This window comes from Motacilla alba, chromosome 3, assembly GCF_015832195.1.
Source record: "Motacilla alba alba isolate MOTALB_02 chromosome 3, Motacilla_alba_V1.0_pri, whole genome shotgun sequence".
Taxonomy (NCBI): Eukaryota; Metazoa; Chordata; class Aves; order Passeriformes; family Motacillidae; genus Motacilla; species Motacilla alba.
Window position 1 is genome coordinate 58,261,606 of NC_052018.1, and position 21,944 is coordinate 58,283,549.

The following is a 21,944-nucleotide window of genomic DNA, read 5'->3' on the forward strand; positions in this document are numbered from 1 at the left end:
TATTAATCTCAATTTTGGGATGCAAGCAGGAGGAAGACGTAAAATCTGCTTTTGCTTCTAGAAGTTAAGACAATGGTTGATTTTTTTTTTAAATGAGATTTTATGTATTGATCTGGACATCCTGGTTTATATGGCTAGAACTTTTCAAAGGATATGTCGTTAATATCACAGGTATGATCCAGAATAGATAGAAGTTCAAGAAAGGCACACTAAAACCAGAGAAGCCATACATGAATGTGCCATGCAGATTTAGCTTTGACCTTTGTACACATGGCAGATCATAGCTAGGATTTATAATTATGCTTTTTGTTGATGAAATTGCATTTTTCATTTGGCATGTTTACATCCCATTACACTTACATGTATTTAATTAATGATCCACTCTCCCACTGTTACATTTTTCATATCTCTTCTCTAGGATGCAGGTTCTAATAGGTTTTTGGCTATTCTATATGTAACTATTTCACTCTCTCAAAAACTGTAAAGATTTCTTAACCAGCATTTTTTTAGATTAAAGAAGTTCAAAAGAAATACTGCGATTCTGTCCAAATTTCAAATAGAAAGGTTCTGGAATCGTTATTTCATACAGTGGTTCTCACCTGAGAAAACGCATCTGGATTTCATCCTTTCCTTTTCTTTTACAATGCTGTAAGATTTTTGTAGTCACTACAGGAACTGGCAGTTCAAAAATAGTCAGTGTTGTGGTGTTTAATTTGTCAGTGTTTATTGTTTTATTGTTGTTTTCTGCTTTTAAGAAACTAAACTCACAGTTTATAAACAAGGAGATCAGGATCAGCATAAATTGCATCTGCTTGTATAGTACTACTAATAATGCATGAAGTTCATCACTGGTTCATAGGCAAGAGTTTTAAAATATTTATTTTATGAAGTCTTGAAAAAATCTTGAGATCCCTCAGTTCCCAAGTAATAAATCTGTCATACCTGCAGATGACTTCAAGGAAGGTAAAGTTAACGTACATGAAGTAAAACTTTAAAAGTTTTTCTGGAGTCTTCATTGATCTCCTATTGGCCACATGAATGTGTGGGGACGAAAAACCTTTCTAAATTCTTCTAAATCTAAGCCTAAGCTCTAAACTCTTCTAAATCTAGACCTTTTTAATTGTCACATTTCTCTCAAATGAAGATAAAGGTTAAGTAAACATTCTTGTTATGCCATCTGGCTTAACTTTTAAGTAATAATGTTTAAATGTTTTTAATTTTTAATTTTTTTCCGAGCAGAGCTGTGAAGATTTTTTCTTTTAATAGATATAATAGATCTTTTCTTCAACATACTAAAATAATGTACCTCTGTGATTCACTCAAGATTCACAGTGTTCTCCAATAATTCCTAGTTCTTGTGATTGGATCTTTTAATTTAAAAAATTACCTCATGTTCATGTTGAAGGATTTGTCTTTTTTTAAGGCATTAATTCTACCATATGCTTGAATATTTGTTTGTGTCTTATCTCACTTTTATCTCTGTCTTCACAATTCCCTTATGATGATACAGCTTTTAAATATAGTGGAAAACACATGTAATCTTTCTTTCCCCTAAATGTAATCCCAGTTTTTTATTCTACACTAAATAAGCTGAGTTTATCAATAAACTTTAAAAGTTGCCAACTTGTGAGTTTTCTCTGCCATTTAAGTGATATGAGTAATAACTGATATTAAATACGGACTTTCAGTAAATATTGTGGAAGGTAGACAAAATCTTGATTAAATGTCTCTGGTTAATTCTAAACATATGATATAGAATATGGTTGCTGAGGTTTTCTTCACAGAAGGTCACTTAATGCAGAACAAAAATGTTCATATATATTATTTTTAGTAGAGTGGACACAACTGAAATATGTTTTAGAGGTTTCATGCAGAAAAAAAAATGCAGGCTTCAAGTGGCCCTTGAACTATTTGGTAGGAACATTTACTGATGAGTTCCTCTTATGAGTTCCTGTGGAAATTTTATTGATTTTTTTTTCTTCCATCTTCTCGGGTCTTTTAAAAACTTCTTTCAGTACTGAAGAGTTATTTTTTTCTCTCCTCCTGTGTTTGCAAGTGTTTCTTTCTGCATCTGTTACTGTGCTGCTTCAAGAGACAATTAGACTGCAAGAATCTCTGCTGATGCGGCGGGCATCTGAGGCATAATTTTGTCCAAATACTTCATTCTCTCTTTCTGAATAAGCCCTTGAAATTATGTGTTATTAATTAATCTGTGCTCTCCTGTTTGTACGTGAGGATAAAGTGGGCACATCGAATAAATTCCTTGCCATGTCCCTTTTACTTCTGTTCTGTAGCAGCGGGGAGAAGCCTTGTTTTTGTTTACAATCTCCTGATGCCTTCTTGAAGCTTGTCACTGTCGTGGTTTGGGGAAGTGTACTGCAACTTTCACATGATGCAGAGTGCCAGCTTTCAAATGGAGTTGTTACAGCAGTTGCAACACTGAAGCTCCAACCATATGTAAGGCGCAGGTGACCCCTGCTCCGATACAGAGCTAATTTTCTGTTTCTCCATTGCTTTAAAAGCTTTCTGGTGACCTGGGCCCAAAGACCCTAATTTTATGAAACCAAAAGCACCTTGTTTTATTGTTTTTTTAATTATTATTTTTATAGTGTGGTAAGTGAATGAGGGTTTCTAGTAATTAGCATGCTGCATTCTTCCCCTCCTTTCAATGTGTGACAAGACAGATTTATCACTAAGTGTTGTGTGGAATAAGAGCAGCAAGGTCCTAGTGGGATTCATGGCTATGGCAAAAAATTGCCATAATGCTAAATGCCAGATACCTAAATAAAAATCCATTATTTTCCTGATAGTCCATGTCTAACCACCCTGACACCTCCATAATTCTTTCGGTTGTCAAATGCTGTTGGCCTCCTAGCATCAAATCATAGGAAATGTGGCCATCAAGAATATGAATGCTCATGTGCTACATTCAAATAGTGATTTTGTATATGACATGGGGTATTTACTGTCTTGGAACAGCCTGAAATCTCAGGTTGTAGAGAGAAGATTCTGTGTACTGTTTGTTGTGATAATGAAATTAGTGTTACAGCACATTTGAACCCTACATCCTTTGATGTTACCCTCACAAACTAACTGAGAACACTTCAGAAATTACTGCGATAGTGCCCAGGGAGTGAAACTCTCTGCTGCCGTAACAGAGTGCTAAACACACATGTCATTTGACTGTAGACATTTTCATAAACTCCTAGAGATTGGAGTCTCTAGGCTTCAGTTTTTCTCTTACATTCTTTTGAAATGGTTATCCACCTCTAAGCCAGTCTGGTTCAGGGCAACAGTCTTGCTGAAGTTTAAGATAAATTTTTACAGGGAAAATTAAAAAACAAATTTTTCATTCTCTCAGAGAAGGACTGCTGATTTTTGTCTTTAAATTGAGAGATCCATACTTCCTTGCTGAATTCTATATTTACTCATGAAAATGGCTAGAGGGTTATTAAAATCATTCTCAAAAGTAGAAGTAAATTGATGTCTGATGCAACCACTGGATGGGCTCAAGGTCTTCTACATTTTCATGTACTTATCTTTTAATGAACTATTATATTTAAAAGAGAAATTAATGAATGAAAGGAAATGGATTGTGGATGTGAAGTGATTCTGGTTTGTTCAAGGAGAACCTCAATGATGCTTATTAGACATACTGTTCTGTACTCAGCCAAATAACTGTAGGTGGGGTCTGATGAGGAAATGTACTCTTTAAAGTTGGAATTGTTGGGCTGAAACCATGTACTCATGTACATTTGAAGCAACGTTTTGTGAGTTTGCAGCAGTTTTCTGGGAAAATAAGGTGGAAATTAGGTTTTTTAGTGAGGTATTTTTTCTCCTCTTTGCACACATACAAAGGGGATCACTGCCTTTAAATTGTCACGAAGTACAATATTCCTGTGTTCTGCCCCCAAAATTAGAAAGAGAGACCGTTATTTTGAACACCTTTGCCAAAGATTATTTATCTTCCAATTCCACTTCATAAAATGATCTATGCTAGAAGGAAGTCTAGGAAGTCTTTTGTTGAGCCACCTGCTCAAAGCAGATTCAGCAGTGAATTTATACATAGTTAAGACCTTTTGCAGCCAGATGGAAATGGGATAAAATGGGACAAATTGACTTTTGCTTAGTTATATGCTATAACTGGATATGTAAAAAAAAAAAAAAAAGATGAATTAAAGCAGAATTTTTAATGTTTAACTCTTGAACACTTGTTTGAAATTGTGAAGCTGATTATAGTTGTATATTAGTTTACATTGGCTTTTTGGTCTTTTCATACTTTTTTCATTACTTGAGTAATTCCTAGGGTACTAGCGGTATAAGAGAGCTCAAGAGGGACTTTTTATTAGATAATTTAGTGGTAGGACAAGGGCTAATGGCTTCAAGGAAGAGGATGGATGGGATAGGTTTGGATGAGAAAATTCTTTTCTCTGAAGGTGGTGGAGAGACACTGGAGCAGGTTGCTCAGAAACGTTGTCCCATCCCTGGAAATGTTCAAGGCCAGCTTGGATGGGGCTCTGAGCAACCTGGTCTAATGAAAGGGGTCGTTGACCATGGCAAGGAGGTTGGAACTAGATGATCTTTTAGATCCTCTCCAACCCAAAGCCGTCCATGATTCTGTGATTGTATGATTTTGGCTTTTCTCTTGGTTAGACATTTACAGTTCAGTTTTAGCACTCAGTCCTGGTATCAGGCCGAACACATCCAATACTCAATTTCTAAAATGTAGCAATTAAAATTTCTTGTTGTCTTTGAGATTTATACCAATTCATTGTCCTAAAATGACTGGCTTTCCCAAATCATGGTTGATGTAAAGGTAGAGAATGTTCCTCAAAAGGCTTTATTGTGATCCCTAAAATGTCTAAAGGCTCATTGTAAATATTGTCTAGAAATTGGGCAGTTGCCATACTTACTGTAACCAAAACTTGGTATGAGTTTATCAGGAGTGTTGACACTGAAAGGGATTATTTGAATAATGGGTTAATTGAACTTGTCTTGTTTCACTTCTACATGTCCTAAGATGCTCTTTAAAACATGTGCTATGACTGCCAAAGACTGAATACAAAAATACAGATTAGGATGGATCATGCCACGCACCTTCATCTTTAATTTAATAGATCATTGGTTCTCAAACTGTGCATTATGAATAGTCATTACAGACCCCAACTGACATTTGCCTGCTTTTTAAAAGCTATTTTTTGTCATCAGGTCTTTAAGACTTCACGTGAAAGACCAGTTTTATGATCTGCATTTTAGTTAGTAGGAGTACTGGGGCACTAAGATATGTAGTATGACTTTGTCAATGAGCAAGCTGGTAGCAGAGTCAAGAGTTGAACCAGATTATCTGAATCTAAACCCCCACTGTGACTTCTCTCTCCCTCTATCTCCAATAGAAGGGGGTCCTGATTATAGAGGAGAAAAAAGCCCCAGTTAGGAAAAGGATAAGAGATATTTTTTTTAAAAGACTCACATATATAGATGATCAGCACTCAGGAATCAAAAAGACTGCGACATCCAGGTAGTACTGAGTGTCTTGATATCCTTGTCAGAAACTAGGCTGTTAAGCACTGTCACTTGGGGCAGGTCTGTTTGAGATTAGACATTAAGTTCTGATTAATCTTTTTAGAAGATTTCAGACAATGTTTCTCATTTAAAATAATTGTCAACCCACCTGGGTTTTCAGCACAATTTACATCACTGTTTCATTTTCCGAAAGAGAAATGGGAATGAAATAAGGGGCTGATTGTCTGAATCATATTCAAAAGAAGGATTTATTAGGCTATAAATTTGAATTTGGAAAGTGGTGTTACTTTTCTGTAAACAAATAATGTATTTATGTAGAGAGATTCAAGCAGGAAAGTTCCCAAAAATCTCCAAACTCTTTAAGATCACCATGGAAGGACCACCATGCTAAGATGCTTTACAATATTAGAACCTACACTGCAGTCAGACCTTCAGCAATCTCTGTCTGGTATAAATCTATCAAGAATAAAATTATATTATTGACTTCTGCTTATGTACAGCAGCTAGTGACTTTATGTTTAAAAGGAAGCTGTAGGATGCTGTATATTTCCAATGAAGCATTATAAAGCTGTTGAATTCAGCAGACGTATGCCTAATGTGCCTACCTGTAAAGTGAAGTTGATGTTAAGAGGCTGTTGGGAGACATATACCTGACTTGCATCTGCCCTTTAGACTCTAGAGTTAGTTGTGCTTACACACTCAGATTTGTGTCCATAAGGGAACTGTTGGCTTGTTCACACTATTTTACTATTGCAGTCCCTTATTTTGGCTAATAGCAGCAATGACACCAAAGTGAGCCTGGACTCAGCCCCAGAGATCTTCTCCCAACTGTTTAGTAAATCCTTCCCACACTTGGACATTTGAAGAGAGGCTTTTGAATGTCTGGCCTCTTCAAACCAAACTTCAGTTTCAGAAAGGTAGGTTTATGTCATAAGAAAATCTAGTTTCTCCCTTTGCAAACACTGGTGTAAAGGATTTGTCCGGCAGCTCTGCTATGGCCTGTTCTGTGCATTCTCCCTTAACACTCTGATCATCAGCGGGGCAATTGACTCTCTGCCTCTCTGAGAGATACCTTCTTATTTATAATATCTTTCGGTTACCACATACATTTTGTCTTTTATTGTCAAGCAGGGTTTGATTTACAAAACACTGGAGATTCTTTCTCTCTAAAACAGAGATTCTCTCTGGCAATTTTCAACAGGATGCCAACGAGGTTGGTTGGTTGTGAAGAGCAACAACATTATTTGGAAGAGAAGGTGCTTCCAAGGACATTTGAAACACTCTTTTGACAAACTGACAAAATTATAGGCTGTTAATGTTACAAGGCTGTGCATGTATACAGAAGTGTCAAATGTCTCTCCTCTGGGGCCTGCTGACGAGGAGCAGAAGTGTGGACAAAGAGCCTCAGGTTCAAAGGTTGTCCCAGGCTGGGAAGTTAGCTGGTAAACCATTTACCCATCACTGTTTCCAAACCAAATCATAGTTCCATCTTTTTGTTGTCTTCTTAAATAAAAAAAGAAAAAAAGAAAAAAGAAAAAAATCAAACCAAACAAAACACCCCAAACAAACACCCCCCCCCCCCCAAATTTCTAACAAGAAAGAAATTGAAAAATATTATACAAACCAGTTCACAGGGAATATACTTAACTTGAATAAAATAGGAGATTATACCTGTATCTTCAAATCTAAAATGTATTATTCTGTAGTTCACACACAGCCAAGCAAATTTGATTCTAATTGGTCTCCTCATTTTCTTCCTCTAAATATTCTTGAATATTTTATATGAAGGTATAAAAGTGGAGCTTTTAAAATTAGCAATAAGTAGGAAAAAAATGGCTTTTGTATAGCTGAGATTCAATGCTCATTCAGTGTATTTTTCATTTTGGATCTTTTGTTTTAATGATCTGGAATTTATATTTTGTTTTGTTTTAATGATGTGGGAAAACACTAGGGAAGTATTTCATATGGTTAACATTTCTTTCACAATCACACACTCAGAATCTTGAGTTGGAAAGGATGTTAAAGATCATCTAGTTCCAACTCCCCTGCCATGGGAGTGTCATTTGCAATTTTATTGTCCATATGCAATTTTACTGCTGATCAGGTTCTAATGATTTGATTATATAATTACTTAGCAGTTTTGAAACCTGTCTCCATGTCCAAAAGTCTGACTGAATTTACATATGAAGCTTTATAGAACTGCCTTTGAAATCTTGGCTCTTGCAGCTTTAAAACTCAAGTGGAAATTGTTTTAGAGCTCTTGCAAGATGCATAGTACTTCAGTTTTTGCTAGAATATTGTATTTCATAACACTTGACGATTAAGGTTCCTTTATTTGCTGAACTGTTGAATTAAAATTGATGCATTCATATTTAAAAACCCTTACAGAATCATTGCACTCATGTCACAGAAATTGTAGTTTGATCAAGTTGCCTTTTTTGGAATTAGTGACTGTGTCACTATTATCTCTCTTTAACAGAGATAAAATTTGATTAAGTTGAAGGAGATGTGGGAGCACTTGCATTTTTCAGAGAGATACTCACTCCTATTTAGTTCAAGAAAATGAATTAGTTTTTTGCTTGTCCATCTAGGCCTTAGGTAAAGAGTAAGTAGTAAGCTCTGTAAATCTCTGATGAATATGATACTTACACAGATTCAGAGACCTTTCTATCTGTGATCATAAAAGCTGGTGATGTGATGCAGAAGGAATGCATACTCTTACTGACTTTTTTTTCAGACTTAGTCTCTACAAAATCCAGTAGTGAAATTGCTGAAGTTGGTTGATTTTTATTTTTTAATCCTGAAATGAAAATGCAAAAAATAAATTTGTGGGAGGCATCTCCTCCAAACTGGTTATGTTCAGCTTGCTCAATGCACTGCTTTTTTTTTTGTTCTAATGTGAAGAAAAGCCAGTGGTAGGCTTTCAGATGAATTAAAAATAAAACTATTGTTCTTATTTAACATCTGGTTTATTTGTAAATGGCGAAATATGCTTACATTTGCCATCTTTCCTCTGTTAAGTAAAATCATCGTCACATCCTTGTTTTGCAGGCCTGGACTAAGTAAAAGCAAAAACAAAAACTGTGATCTCCATCTGTATGATGGAGACTTAATGCTGAAGTTGCCCGACTTATATTTACTAACCTTTAATGGATTCTTTTGTCTCTCACATTTAGTCTACAGATTTCTAAATATACCACCTTCTAATTTATTCACATTGTCAGTATTCTTTCTCCATGGTGTGAAAGAGAACCTCTTCCTGTCTGTCCTGAACCTTGCATGGGGTATTTTCATTTGAAACTTTCTTGTGTTAGAAGAGAAGCTTTAGTGTTTTGTACCTTATTCATCTTTTTCCTATTCCTGATTTTCTAGTCTTGTATCTGGCTTGCAGGCCAAGCAGATATAGTCAATTTAGATAGTTCTTAAACCAAAGTTGTTTCACATTTCAAAATAATCTTGTTTTTCTCCTATCCCTTCTTCATTTATTTTTGTATCTCTTTTTAATTAGGGAAGAACAGAACTGCATGCAGTGTTCACTGTAGTGTGCCTCACCATAATAAACTCGGTGATTTATGAACTTGTTCTGTCCTCCCTTGCTTTCCTAGTAATTTCTAGCCTTCTATTTACTTTCTAAACTTATCTGATGTTTTTATAGTATTTTTCTAACCTCAACTTCTTGTTTATGAATTATGTCTGCCTATCTATTTATGAGTATGTTGAACACTACAGACCCCAAAGATGCTTTCTCTTTGAAAGAAAATTTCTAGATGAGGAGCTATAAAATTTGGAATGTGAGAAAGTTAACAAATGTTTTAATTTCTGTGAACCATGTGGGCTTGTTCATGTGATTATATATACATGTTTCACAGGGCAGTTTAATTCAAAACCATTAAATTGATACAAAGCATGCAACAAAAAGATTTGTTACAGATAGAGCATGCCTGCTATTGAGTATTGCAAGGAAATTACCAGTGAGAATATCTCTGTGATGACTATTTGCCAGAATAAGTCTTGTGTTTTTCTGAATAGCAAGAATCTCCCTGCTTCTCCTTAACAGAAACTGTTTAGTGGTAGGAAATATTGGTACTGCTGAAGGAAAAATGGGAACAGCAACACGCTTGAGAGTTTTGGCTTAGAATCAGTTTAGTGAATGGGAGAATGTAGATAGGTTAAGTAATAGGAATGATGAGAGATTTATTGAACTCTCTTTATCTGAATAGATTAATAGAATGGAATCACAAAGCCCACTAGATTTTGAATGAATTAAACATAAAATGCCTAGTCTCCAAATACAAATTCAGTGTTGAATTCATTATTCAAGAAAGAGGAAAAGATATTTAAAGATTCTTCCTGTTTCTTTGAGGCTGAAAAGGAACAACATTTATATGAAATCATGTTGTATGTGGGATGAAAATGCTGCCAACAAAGACTGGGATTCTAAAGGTTTGAAATATTGTGGTGTTAAGAGAGCTGAGCAAATGTTGTGTTTGTCTTTCCCCAACCATTAGAAAGACCTGATTGCTTGCAAGTGTTTTGGGTTTGTTTTGGTTTGGCTTCAAATGTTTTCTCTTCCCTATTTCTTGAATGGTTTATATCTTTATTTTCTGTAGACACTTCTTGTGCATTTCAAGCTGGGACTAGTGCTGCTTTTCCCTATTGCATGAGAACTCCAGCATAGGCCGCATCATAAGCTGCCTTCTCATATCTCAATTGCTTGTGGGCTTTCCTTATTACTTGCTTGTCCTCCCTTGCCTCCACTTGATGATGGATTTAAGTTTTTGACTCAGTCTCAAAATGCCTGTTACTCCTCCACTTAGATCCAGACTTAACCTTCCCTTTATGCTTGGAGTCCACGTGGGCTTTATCATTGTATTTTTCTTGTAACCTTTCCACAAAGGGAGATTTTGTTCCACTGAAAAGGTCTTATGTTGTTTGAATTGGTATGGTGGACTTGATAATATCCTAAGTTCAGGGTCATACAGTGCAAAGCACATTGCAGAAATGTGCAGTAATGACAATAATGGTTTCTGTTGTGGTTTAATTCAGTCTTTTGACAGTAGGTCTCCCACATTAGAATCTGAGGTCGTAATTATCTCTCCTTTTCGTACTTATGTTTATCTACTTAAATGACATTCTTTATTGCTGTATAAACTCATCTTATAATGGGAACTTTCTTGAGTGTTTTTTATATAATTATGAAGATCACAGGCTCAGTAATAGGATGATGTTTAATTAAAATAATTGGTGACCTTAAGCAAAATATGCTAGATATTTTTTGAGAGCTACTTCTGTGATCCGTCTGACCCGCCAACATTATTCATTTATCATTCATAATTTATAGACTAATGGTCTGCAAGATGTTAGGATGTTGGGACATACTTTGAAGTTTTGGGCAATAAAGAAATATTTATTTGTTCCCAGTAAGTGACTTCCTTTTGTGGGGCTAAGGCAGCTGTACAGTGTCACTAGTCTAGATTTCTGCATGAGCCCATCTGATCTGAATTTTAGGAAGGGGTCCACTATTCCTGACACTATACTTTAAAAAATAGGTTTTCTGTCCAACTAGTGGTATAAGACTCCTGACGAAGTCTTAATCAAGACTCAGTGCTGCCTGGGTCTATCAAAAGCATCTGCTGTTGACTGAAGCCAAGTGTAAGTAACACTTAAGTTCAAGGGAAGGAGTTCATGATATTCTTGTGTGTCTCTAGGAATCCGGAAAGACCGCAGAGGTGGGCGAGTGATGAAACAAAAACGCCAAAGAGAGGAGCAGGATTCCAGGAATGGGGAGGCTTCTTCAACAGAGCTGCGAGCTCCCACCCTTTGGACAAGTCCACTGGTTGTTAAACATAACAAGAAGAACAGCCCAGCCCTGTCCCTGACGGCAGAACAGATGGTCAGTGCCTTGCTGGAAGCTGAGCCACCCCTAGTTTATTCTGAATATGACCCAAACAGACCATTCAATGAAGCCTCTATGATGACCTTGTTGACCAACCTTGCAGACAGAGAATTGGTGCACATGATCAACTGGGCAAAGAGAGTTCCAGGTAAGGAAAAACGCCCATGTCAACTATAAAACCTGTAGATAACAAACAAACAAACAAACAAACAAACAAACAAACAACAACCAAAAATGAAAACTCACATATTGATTTTCTGACTACCTATTCTCATTTAATTAAAATTGTTTATTTAAATATAAATACATAAACAAAATTTACAACATTAAACAAAGTTTATGTTATATTGGTCAATAAAATGCTGTGCAATGTAAGTGACTTTTGAGGGAAGATTTATTCAAGAAAAGGTATCTTCTCCACTCTGTAGGATGTTGGGCAGTTTTTTGTTTGCAAATCCTTTTTTTTTTCCATACAAAACTCAGCAAAATTAAAGGTTGAAAGAGAATATTGGTCAAATGCAGTCAATTTGATCTAATCAAATTATGTTAAGTATTTTGATTTCCTTAGAAAAGGGTTACTCTCATATATATAATATAAGCCATAAATTCAGTATCTCTACTAAGCCTGTAAGTATTGCTATGATTTATTAAGTTGCTGGGTTATAGTTTGATTGTGAATTACAGATCTTTCATGAGTTTTGGGTTTGAAAAACAAATCCAGAATAAAAATTTTAGTATGAAATTATTTTTGGTGCACTGTGATTCCCTCTTTTCCCAAAAGGAATTACAGAATTGTGGGAAATATGTAACATTTTTCTTTGAGTGTATGTTATATATTCATTAATGTAGTTAAATTAATCAATATAAATGAAATGAGAGAGTAGTTTTGTTGTTAAAGTTCGTCACCTTTCAAAGTTTTGGTCTACACAAATACTCTTCATAAGATTTAAAAATTCGTAAGACATTTATTGCACATGTCATAGTTTCAGCTTGGCAAAAATACTGGCATACATGGTAATTTATACTTCATAATTCACTAGAGTTCTGATCTTTTAAGTTTTTTCCTGTAGCCATGTATTTAATTAAAAGTGTGTAGATGCTGTAGAAGGAATGCTAGAGACAACAAACACAGCTCTCACTCACATAGTGCATTGCCTCAAAAGAGTTATACCCAGGTTATGCCATTTTTCTGTTTCTTTCATTTAAACTTGGCAAGACTGTTCCTGGTAAATCAATAACCATGTCTTTTCCGGTCCTTAAGGGTTCCCTTTCAGCCACTTTTCACATGTCACTTTGTGGGCTCCAGCTATGATCAATGAGGACCTCTGTGTGTTTCATTTCTCATTGTATCTTGTAAGAAATCATTGAGAATTTTATTCTTGACAAAGTCATGGTGGTTGAAGCCTGATCCACAGTCTGCTCAAGTCAAGGGCAGTTCTGCTGTTAATTTAGTATGTTTTGCATCATGCCATTACAAAAATGCTTTTGAAAAACGAACCTATATGTACATAGTGTTAAAGCTATTCACTATCAAAACAGATAAATTCAAATTGCCTTTCTATGGATTTTTAGAGATATAATTACTCTGAGTATGTTAAAATATAGTGCCGCTTTCCAGCTTCTCACTCCTCAGTCTGTCTGTACATCCAGGGCTGCCCTGTCCCAGGTGCAGAATCCAGCACTTTCCCATGTTAAAATTCTTATGGCTGGTCATTGCCCAGCCCTCTAATTTATTGAGGTCTCTCCACAGGGCCTCCCTGCCCTCAAGGGAGTCAGCAGCTCCTCCCAGTTTTATATTGGCTGTGAACTTGGTCAGTATCCCTTCCAATCCTGTGTCCAGGTAATTTGTGAAGATGTAGAAGAGTACAGGGCAGAGGATGGAGCCCTGTGGAACCTCACCAGTGACAGGCCACCAGCCATGTATCACCTCATTCACTGTAACCCTTTGTGCCCCACCTGTGAGCCAGGTGCTCACCCATTGCTTGATGTTACAAGGTAGTTTAAACAATTCCTTTGTACAACCCCTGAACACAAACACACACACACACACACACACACACACACTTTAGCCTACGCCTCAACTCCAAAACTAAATTGGTTAGTGAAGCCTGAATACTTTTTTGGAAGAACATATTTTTATTTTTGAAAAAATATTTTTATTTTTGAATGTTAACGATTAAAAGAACTTCTAGTGATAAAAGTAATTACTCATCTTTGAACTAAAGTATGGAAACAGCTTTGTGCTGGATATTTTGTCCAGAAGCATATTTTGAAGAGAGTATTGGAAGCTTTACTGAAGTCCAAAAAGATTACATTTTTTGAGGAAGGAAGAAATTTATATCAACAGAGCGGAAAAGCAATGAAGATACAGTTTACAAAATAGTGTAAAGACTTTCAGGGATATTTTTGGAGTTTATTTTGCTCTGTAGGCTTTAAAGAATAGTTTTTGGTTAGTCAGTCTCTGATGATAAATAGAGGTGGGCATGGAAGAAGAAACAGCTAATTAGATGTATTAGATAAAAGTGAAACTATTGTACAAAATGGAGTAATACAATGTAATTTGTGATAGATTGTGTAAAATAATGTAGGCAGAGATCTGTTATAAAGAAATGCTGAGGAAAATCTTCAAAATGAGATGAGTATCCTTCAGACATGCCCTGATTGGGAAGGTCAGAACTAGTCTCAATATTAATTGCAACTAATTCAGATTCAGTTCAAACTTGCTTAAACTGGCTCTGCAAAGTCGGTGGCGTTAACCAGTTTCTGGGGAAAAGAGAACTTGTGACAGCTTCTTATGCACAACCTCAAAAAATCTTTAGTACCCAGATATAACATGATTTTTGTCTGAGGTCAGAACCAAGTTCCCTTATGACAATGCAATTCATAGTATGCCAAGCACATAAAAGCTTGTTTTAATTTTTTTTTTTCAAAACCTTGGCCCCTAATACAAGTGGATTTGCCCAATTAAATGAACAAAACTCTTGTACAGTGTCCTATGCCATAAACAAAAAATTCAGGATTTAGTCTTTATGTGGCCTTATAGGGATTTAGGCTGCAGTCCTTCCAGGTGGCCTCTGTAAGATACTGAAGGTGCCTTTTGATTCCCTCAGCCAGTTGGAACAGCCGGCAGCTGCACATGAGGTGGATGCAAACAGATTGTGGTGGGCTAGACCTTACATGTAAATTGAGCCTTTTACCATTAAATTTAATTTAATTGGGACAAATCACTAAAAATCACATGTAGGCAAAGTATCAGTATAGATGAATGTTCATTTCTGAATCACATATTCCTGAAAGACATGCCTTCTTATTTTCTTGACTTACATAACATCTTGGGGATATAGTACCACATTCAGAATAATCTTTAATAAAATGAGCAAAATCATTACTCTGCTTTTCTACTAAAATACTGTTATGTCAAAGGAATTAACTTACTGTATTTAGTTATTGACTTACTGTGTATTTAGTTTAATGTCTTATGTGGAGAACTGTATTTTCTAAATGAAGCTGGCATTTTCAATGTAATCAACCAAGCATTTTTGGTACAGAATCTCTTGAGATGGTAAGAGACATTATGAGCTTATGCAGTGAGCTCCTGGTAAAGAATGTAGCTTTAAGGAAATTTTGTTGCGAGGGTGAAATCTTTGGCAGTACTGCTACAATCTTGTATAACTATTTACTACAAGTACAGTAGCTGTACAACTTAATAGCCCTAAAATGGTACACTGGGCATACAGGCTTTGAAGTTTTGAGATGATTCACAGTGCTGTACTTATTTTATGGCTTCATGAACCGAGGAGATAAACATTTTGGCACTGGGTTTTTTTGGTTTTTTGTTTTTTTTTTTTTTAATTCTTTATTTCAAAGCCACAGAGGTTGCTATTTTCTTAAGATATTGTTTTCCTGTTTGACCTTCTAAACTGCTCTGTTAAATCAGGAACAGTGTGTAAAAAGGCCAATAGCCACAATTTTACACTGCACTTTAGTGGCACCAAACCTTAAAAAAAATGAGTGAGCTTGCAGTGGAAGGAAAGATGTCTTAGATGAGAGTGGTATGTATTTATAACCCTTTAGATGTAGGAATGCTTATAGAGCTCCTAAGTGTAGTGATTCTCCCGCCAATAATTTACATTTATTTAAAAAAAGAAATTACTTGTCATTCCTGTAATAATTTTTAATACCCCTTTCAAAACATCTATTTTACTGATTTTGCTGTCTCTTTTCCTTTGCCTAACAGGCTTGCTGGGGACATTTCTAAAATGTCATTTAAAAACCCACCCCTTTGCTTATCTCTTTAATCTGTTGAAGTGATACTCTCTGCCCCCCCACTTCTTAAATGAAAAACAGAGGAAGAAAATCTGTAAGCGAAAGAGAAACGAAAATAGGCGTCTGGATCTTACTTTATGGCTGCTTCTGCTAATTTAATTTCTGTGAAATTTCAATTAGTTACCATGAAATTTTAAGTATCAAACATTGTAGTGGAATAAAGTAAACACCATTTGAATTTGAACATTAGATTGAGACATATCATTCAATAGAATGATTATGAAGAGCAGCAGAATTAAATAATTGAATACAAAATTAAAGCTTTCCATCCCTGTGTTTTCTTAGTCTGGGAAGCAAGTTTTTCTTGTCTATATTTGTAAAACCAAAAGAGCATTCCTTTCTGTCCTTCTCCTCCTCCAGCTTCTGGGTGCTATATGAGAAAACCCCTCACTTACAAGTTCCCTTTTTAGTTATCTCTAGAACTTTGTTGTAGTGCTTTTAAAAAAAGAAGAGCTCTATTTCCTCTTGTACAGAACTTTTAATGAGTGAAAAGGACAAGACACTGTGCCACAATGGCCTGCTATTTAGAGGTGGGGTGGAGATGCTGATTCTAGGGGACAGGGAGATGTTATATGCACCAGGAGCTTGTGTCAGACAGGAAAAAGCCAAAGCTGAGAAGGAACAGTTCAGCAGAAGTGCTTATAAGGGAACATAAACAATACAAAACAAAACAAAAATACAGGCGGTGGTTTCACTAGTTGAAGACTGGAAGAAAATTATAGCAGAAGAAAGAAGGTATCAAGGTCTGAATTACAACTCTGATATTGGAAATTTAAGAGGTATCCCAATGCAATGGCTTTCAAACTCTAGGGAGTACCTAGAGTTAGTGATATAGAAGGGGAGAGAAATACATCAGGACAAGCTGACTAGCAGCAAGGAGACTGCAACAGTGAGAAAAAGTTAAGAACACAGGCAAGAGGACCAGAGGAAAAAGATGCCGTGGATCAGTCAGATGAGCCAACAGTAAATGCAACAGTAAGAGCTGGGGTTCTTATTGCTAGGGTTCCTGCTGAAGGCAGTAATTTGATCTGGTGCTCTTCCACAAGGATGGGTCTGGTTGTTGCCTGCTCTTATTGCCGCAAGAAGAGCCCTGGGATTGATTTACACACAATTCTTTCCCATTTCATCTTCCAAGCCATAGTGTTCCAGCTTTATTCCCCACTCTTTCCCCAGGAGTTTCCTGGCCATAGGCATTAAAAGAATGTGTTCAAACTGCATCATTGTATTTGCATAAAATTTCAATCAAGGGAAACAGATTTAGAACAGGAAAAGTAGTTAGGGAAGCTCTTAGAATATTTCTTAAGAGAACCGTTTAGAGTATTTCTTCAGAGAACCTTTGACTGAGCTCAGAAATATATCCTTGAGAGTTTTCTAAACTTTTCATACATAAACTTTCAACATTTCATATTTTTTTGTTTATTCTTATCAGTTTCTCTGCAAACTCCTAAAGCTAATTCTGTAGATTTCCAGATTTTATTTTGTTGTCCAGAAGAAGAGATTCTGAAGAGTACATCAGCTACTGATGCCGTTATGCAAGTGCATAGCCAAAAAGTTTTTGTAAGACTGCTACTCCACATATTATAGAGTTATAGTTCCATCTGTACACAGTGGTTTTAAAATCAAAACCCACAGTGCTATTACAAGGCTGATCCTTGTTTGACATACAAGGCTGATACCTGTTTGTCATATATTGACAGATGAAAAATGACACCAAACAGATAAGAAGGAGTAAAATTCTTTTAACAAGAACTTCTTATATGATGGACTTCATTGAACATCCAATGATATACAAGTTCAGTTGATAGTAAGTGTTTGAAGATGAGATTCTATTGGTCTTGGCAAATGGAAAGGCAAAAATGAACATTCATAGTAATAATCTTTATAATTTTTTTAGCCAAAACATTAGAAAATTAAATACTTAAACTGTAATATTTTATTTCTAAAAGATATGATCCTTTTATAAAAACATTTCCTGCTATTTTTCTTTAGCTGATAAATAATTTACACTCTTGGATGAACATATCTGTCTTAGAGTCTTCAGCTATGCTGAACCCTGGAGCTTTCCAAGAAATGCTCGTTAATTTCTACTCTAAGTAAACAGTAAGTAATGATCCCTCCTGATTTATTTATTTCTTAAAATAATTTACAAAAAGAATATGCGATTGTTGGAAAGCACTGATGCGATGTGTATGTGCATGTGCACATATCCATTGTTTCTTGTTCACATAATTCACACAAATTGGCACATTTTACTTGATGTTTAGTAACTTCAGCCTAATTCTTTTAGGTTCTCTGTTGTACTATATCTCTGAGCACAGTCAGCTGTAATTCCCGTTTAGAGGTTATTTTAATATCATTTGTATTAGTTTTCTGCTCGAGTGAGTCACCCACTAAAATCTCATGTTAGACATATAGGAGTTTTTAAGTTACATAGAAATAATTGGGAAAGATTTATTGCAGATGACTTCTGGATGGGCTCTTACCCTGTCTGTATTGCTGCAGTGGTGCATTATATGACACATCTGTTACCAGCTCATTTGTTTTCTTTGATTATCTCTCCGGGAAATGAACTATGTGTGGAAAGAGTATGTTGTTTTGTCTGCATGCTAGTTATGGACTGCTGTGAATTTAAACTAGTGTAAGCAAGATAAAGAATATCCCACAGTGGAATGGGAGATGAGAAGTCTGAAATTGCCTTGTTCCTCCAGGAGTCTGTGCTCAGCTAAGTGCCCATGAGGAACTATTGCCTTCTGTTCCTTATGTAAAGTTCCGTTGCTTGTAAGAAATGCCTCTGTCTGCCACAGAATGGAGCAGGAGAGAGAGGTGAAATATTTATCACTGTGCTTAGACTCTGGGTCTAGACCTAAAGCTTCTTAATCCTCTTGAGGAGTCCTGGAAACAGAAGGGAGGAATCTTTACTTTGATTCAATATTTGTTTTCTTTGCCCACCAGAGAGGGACACTGCTCAGGCTGTCAGAGATATCCAGTGATTCTCACAGCTATCTGGTATTCCTTGTGAGCAGAGTGGTCTCAGAAAAAGAAAATTCGTGTCAGAATTTTCAGTTATTTTTTTCTCTGCAGCTTGAGATTTTTGGTTTGGAACCAAAGGCAGGAGGAAGTCTGAAGACCCAGAATCAAGGTTAATATATGGATGAGGGGAAAAGTACCACTCAAAATCTTGCTTATAGGCTAAATGTGTTGTGTTATCTGTGAAATTATGTTCTGGAGTGTTTAGGTTGATTTGGAAAACCAAAATTAAAGAAATGTAATTTTACTTTGACTCACAATGATGAGGAAAGTGGTGGAGTAGGCTAATTAAAGTGTCCTTTATGTCTTGCCAGTATGCCTCTCTTCTCAAAAAAGTGGCTTATATTTTGCAGAAATTTTTACATGCTTAAGTTTTAAAAGGTATTTTAGTTCTGGTTTTTGTTTGTTTTGTTCTTGTCCTCTTGGTTTGGTTCTTTTTGGGGTATTTCAGTTAATAATTTTAAATTTTAAATTTTTTTTTTAAGTGGGGGGTGGGGGCACTTCTAATCAAGTGTTTAAATAGACACACATTTGAACATTTGAATGAGGCAGTGTCAGGCAGGCAGCACAAATACATTTCCTTTTCTGCCTTGTTGCAGCAGACAGTGCAGTCAGAGTGCTCTTTTCTTTAAATTCCAGATGAGCTTTTTTGTACCTTATTTGTCAGTAATAGGGCTTCTGAGAGGTTTTGGTAAAAATCCATCACTGCAGGCTGATGAATCCAGATCTGCTTTTCTTCAGCTGACAGTGAATAACTGTTACCAGCTTTCCATGAGTTATTTTATTTACAAATAATATGGAGTAACTTGTAAGTGATTTCATGTTGGTGGATGACTGAAATTATTTACTAATGTGAAGCCAGAAGTAGTTCAGTGTAACGCTGATGAGCTGTTTTCCCCCTTCTTAACAAGTTGCCAGCCTCCTGGACCATCAGAGTCTAGTGGCTTCTGAGTCTCTGAGCAGCTTCCTAATTACTTCATGTTTAATCAGAGCAGGACTATATTTAAATGTGTTTGTAGATACTGTATTTTACACTCAGAATTAGCCTTTTTTTTTGTGTATGTGTAAGAAAATAATATTAAGATTTTTTCCTCTTCTTTTTGAATTTCCAAGTTCATCCCTCTTCCTCAGTTCATGTTTTGATTGTCTATCTCTGCAAAAATGCAGCCTAAAAATGCTTAAAAATTTATGTTGATTCCAGAATTAACAGAAACAGTTAGGAGGTGACTCACTTCTCTGAGTATCTCTGAAATTCCTGTTTTATTTGTTCTGATTAAGTTAAATTATTTTCTGTCATATTCATATTTTGCTGCCTCATTGCTTTCTTGTCCTGTCAGATCATTAATAAACATATTTAGGTATTTAGGATAATTAAAGTTAAAATGCTGTGTCATCATCTTGACAAGTTTCCACCACATTGTTGTTTCATATTTTCTGTCTCTTGTTCAGTTTAGAAGATTGCCTTTTACTGTCACACTGCAACATCGATTCTGTGAGAGTTGTTTGTGGTTACTGCATGACTTCATCTCATCCTGGTAACTCTCCTCGTGGCAGCCAGGTAGCCATGGGAGAATATAAACATATATGAGCTGTAGAAATGTGTAATAGGAACCCATAACTTCCTGGATATCATCAAAACAGCATTTGGGTAACAATCAGGTGATATTGACTGCCTTGGGGCTCCTACACCAAGCACAGTTCCTCTGCCTCTGAGGATAGGAGACTTCAGCCTGAAAAAGTCTCCTTTATGTGATCCAAACTGTGCTTTGAGGATCAGTGTGGTGATGCTGTTCATAAAATAGCATCCTAGACGTAAAATAGTCTCCTAGACTATGTCTGAACCGTGTGAAGTGGCTCCATCTCCTGATCCAAGCCAAAGTTTTATTCTCATCCATAAGGAGTCTGTCAAATTTGCATTTCATATGCATGTGAAAGAGAAAAGAAAAAAACAGAATAAATCAAAACGTCTCTGAAATAAGAAAGATGAAAACTACCACTTTTTTACAAGTTAGAAAAAATATCAAATTATAATTCCAGGGAAAAATTTTTGAATTTTAAGTTACATATTTTTCTTCTAACCTTAATTTCTGCTGTTGTACTTATTAGAAGGTATTACAGTGATATTTTTTAATGTGGTGGGATTCCATGAAATTTTCCAGTCCTGTCAAAGGATGACAAATAGAGTTTATAGGTCTGGTCATTTTGGATGAGCTTGTACACTGTTCCAAAGCTTTTCCAGTTGTCTCCATCAGAGTTGTGTAAATAATTAGTTTCTTTGTTTCATGGCAGATACAAACAGTAAAAAAAGAAATTTTCTCACTTTATACAAAATGAAATGTTTGAAACTTTCTGCTAGATAATAACCTTTTTGGGTGAAATGAATTTTTTTTTTAATGTGAAAGAGTAGACTTCAATAACATTTCAAATATTTCAGGCACCTGTTTAAAATAAAAAATTTAGGGAAAGGGTCCTATATTTCCAGAAGTTTAGACACTTTTTTCAATGTTGAATGGGAATAGGTGCCTGGTAGAGTGCTGAAAAGTAAGATGAGGCTCTGACAAGGAGGCCATGTTTCCAGATAGAATCTAGCCTCTTTTTTATTTGTTTGTTTTCATTTTGTGAAATCTGACATGTTACCCAGAGTGTTTTAAACTTGCCAGCTATCGCTTTCCAATGTAAAAAGCTCTGCCAGAGTGCTTCCAACCAGCTCTAGCTCAGCATGTATCTCAGCAGGCAGTATGGGAGTTCGAGTTGAGGTCACTGTTCTCCAAGTGCAGCACCTGCGTTTTGTGTGCACACTTGAACCTGCTCCATGAAATGTGTCACAGTTTCCTAAGGACGCCTTGGGTTTGTTACACGTTGAATGAGAGTGTGAGAAAATGGGCTTAACATGTGTTTTGTGCAAACATGCTGCTTGATAACTTACTAGGTCTCTGTGGACAAGAAGATTAATACAAATTGCCAGCTGCATTCCAGTGTCTTGCTTTCCCTGTAAAGTATTCCTGTGCTCTGTCTTATGATGACACTCCCACACAGCTGCTGAAACAGTCTTCTAGTTGTGGTGGTTGAAGGAAATTGCTGCAATTAATTTTGCTGTCTTTCTTCTCTTTGATGTATCCTTACAATTTCTTGGACAATTTTTCCGAGATTGGTTTCGGTCCAAAAGCAGTAA

At 36.0% G+C, this 21,944-nt stretch overlaps 1 protein-coding gene across 1 annotated transcript in view; it reads left to right on the plus strand.

The window, feature by feature from the left end:
• ESR1 (estrogen receptor 1) overlaps positions 1–21,944 on the plus strand; it is a 106,174-nt gene that overhangs the window by 48,066 nt on the left and 36,164 nt on the right. The window contains 1 exon segment of the mRNA XM_038131347.1: positions 11,232–11,567. Coding sequence (XP_037987275.1) covers positions 11,232–11,567 — 336 coding nt within the window.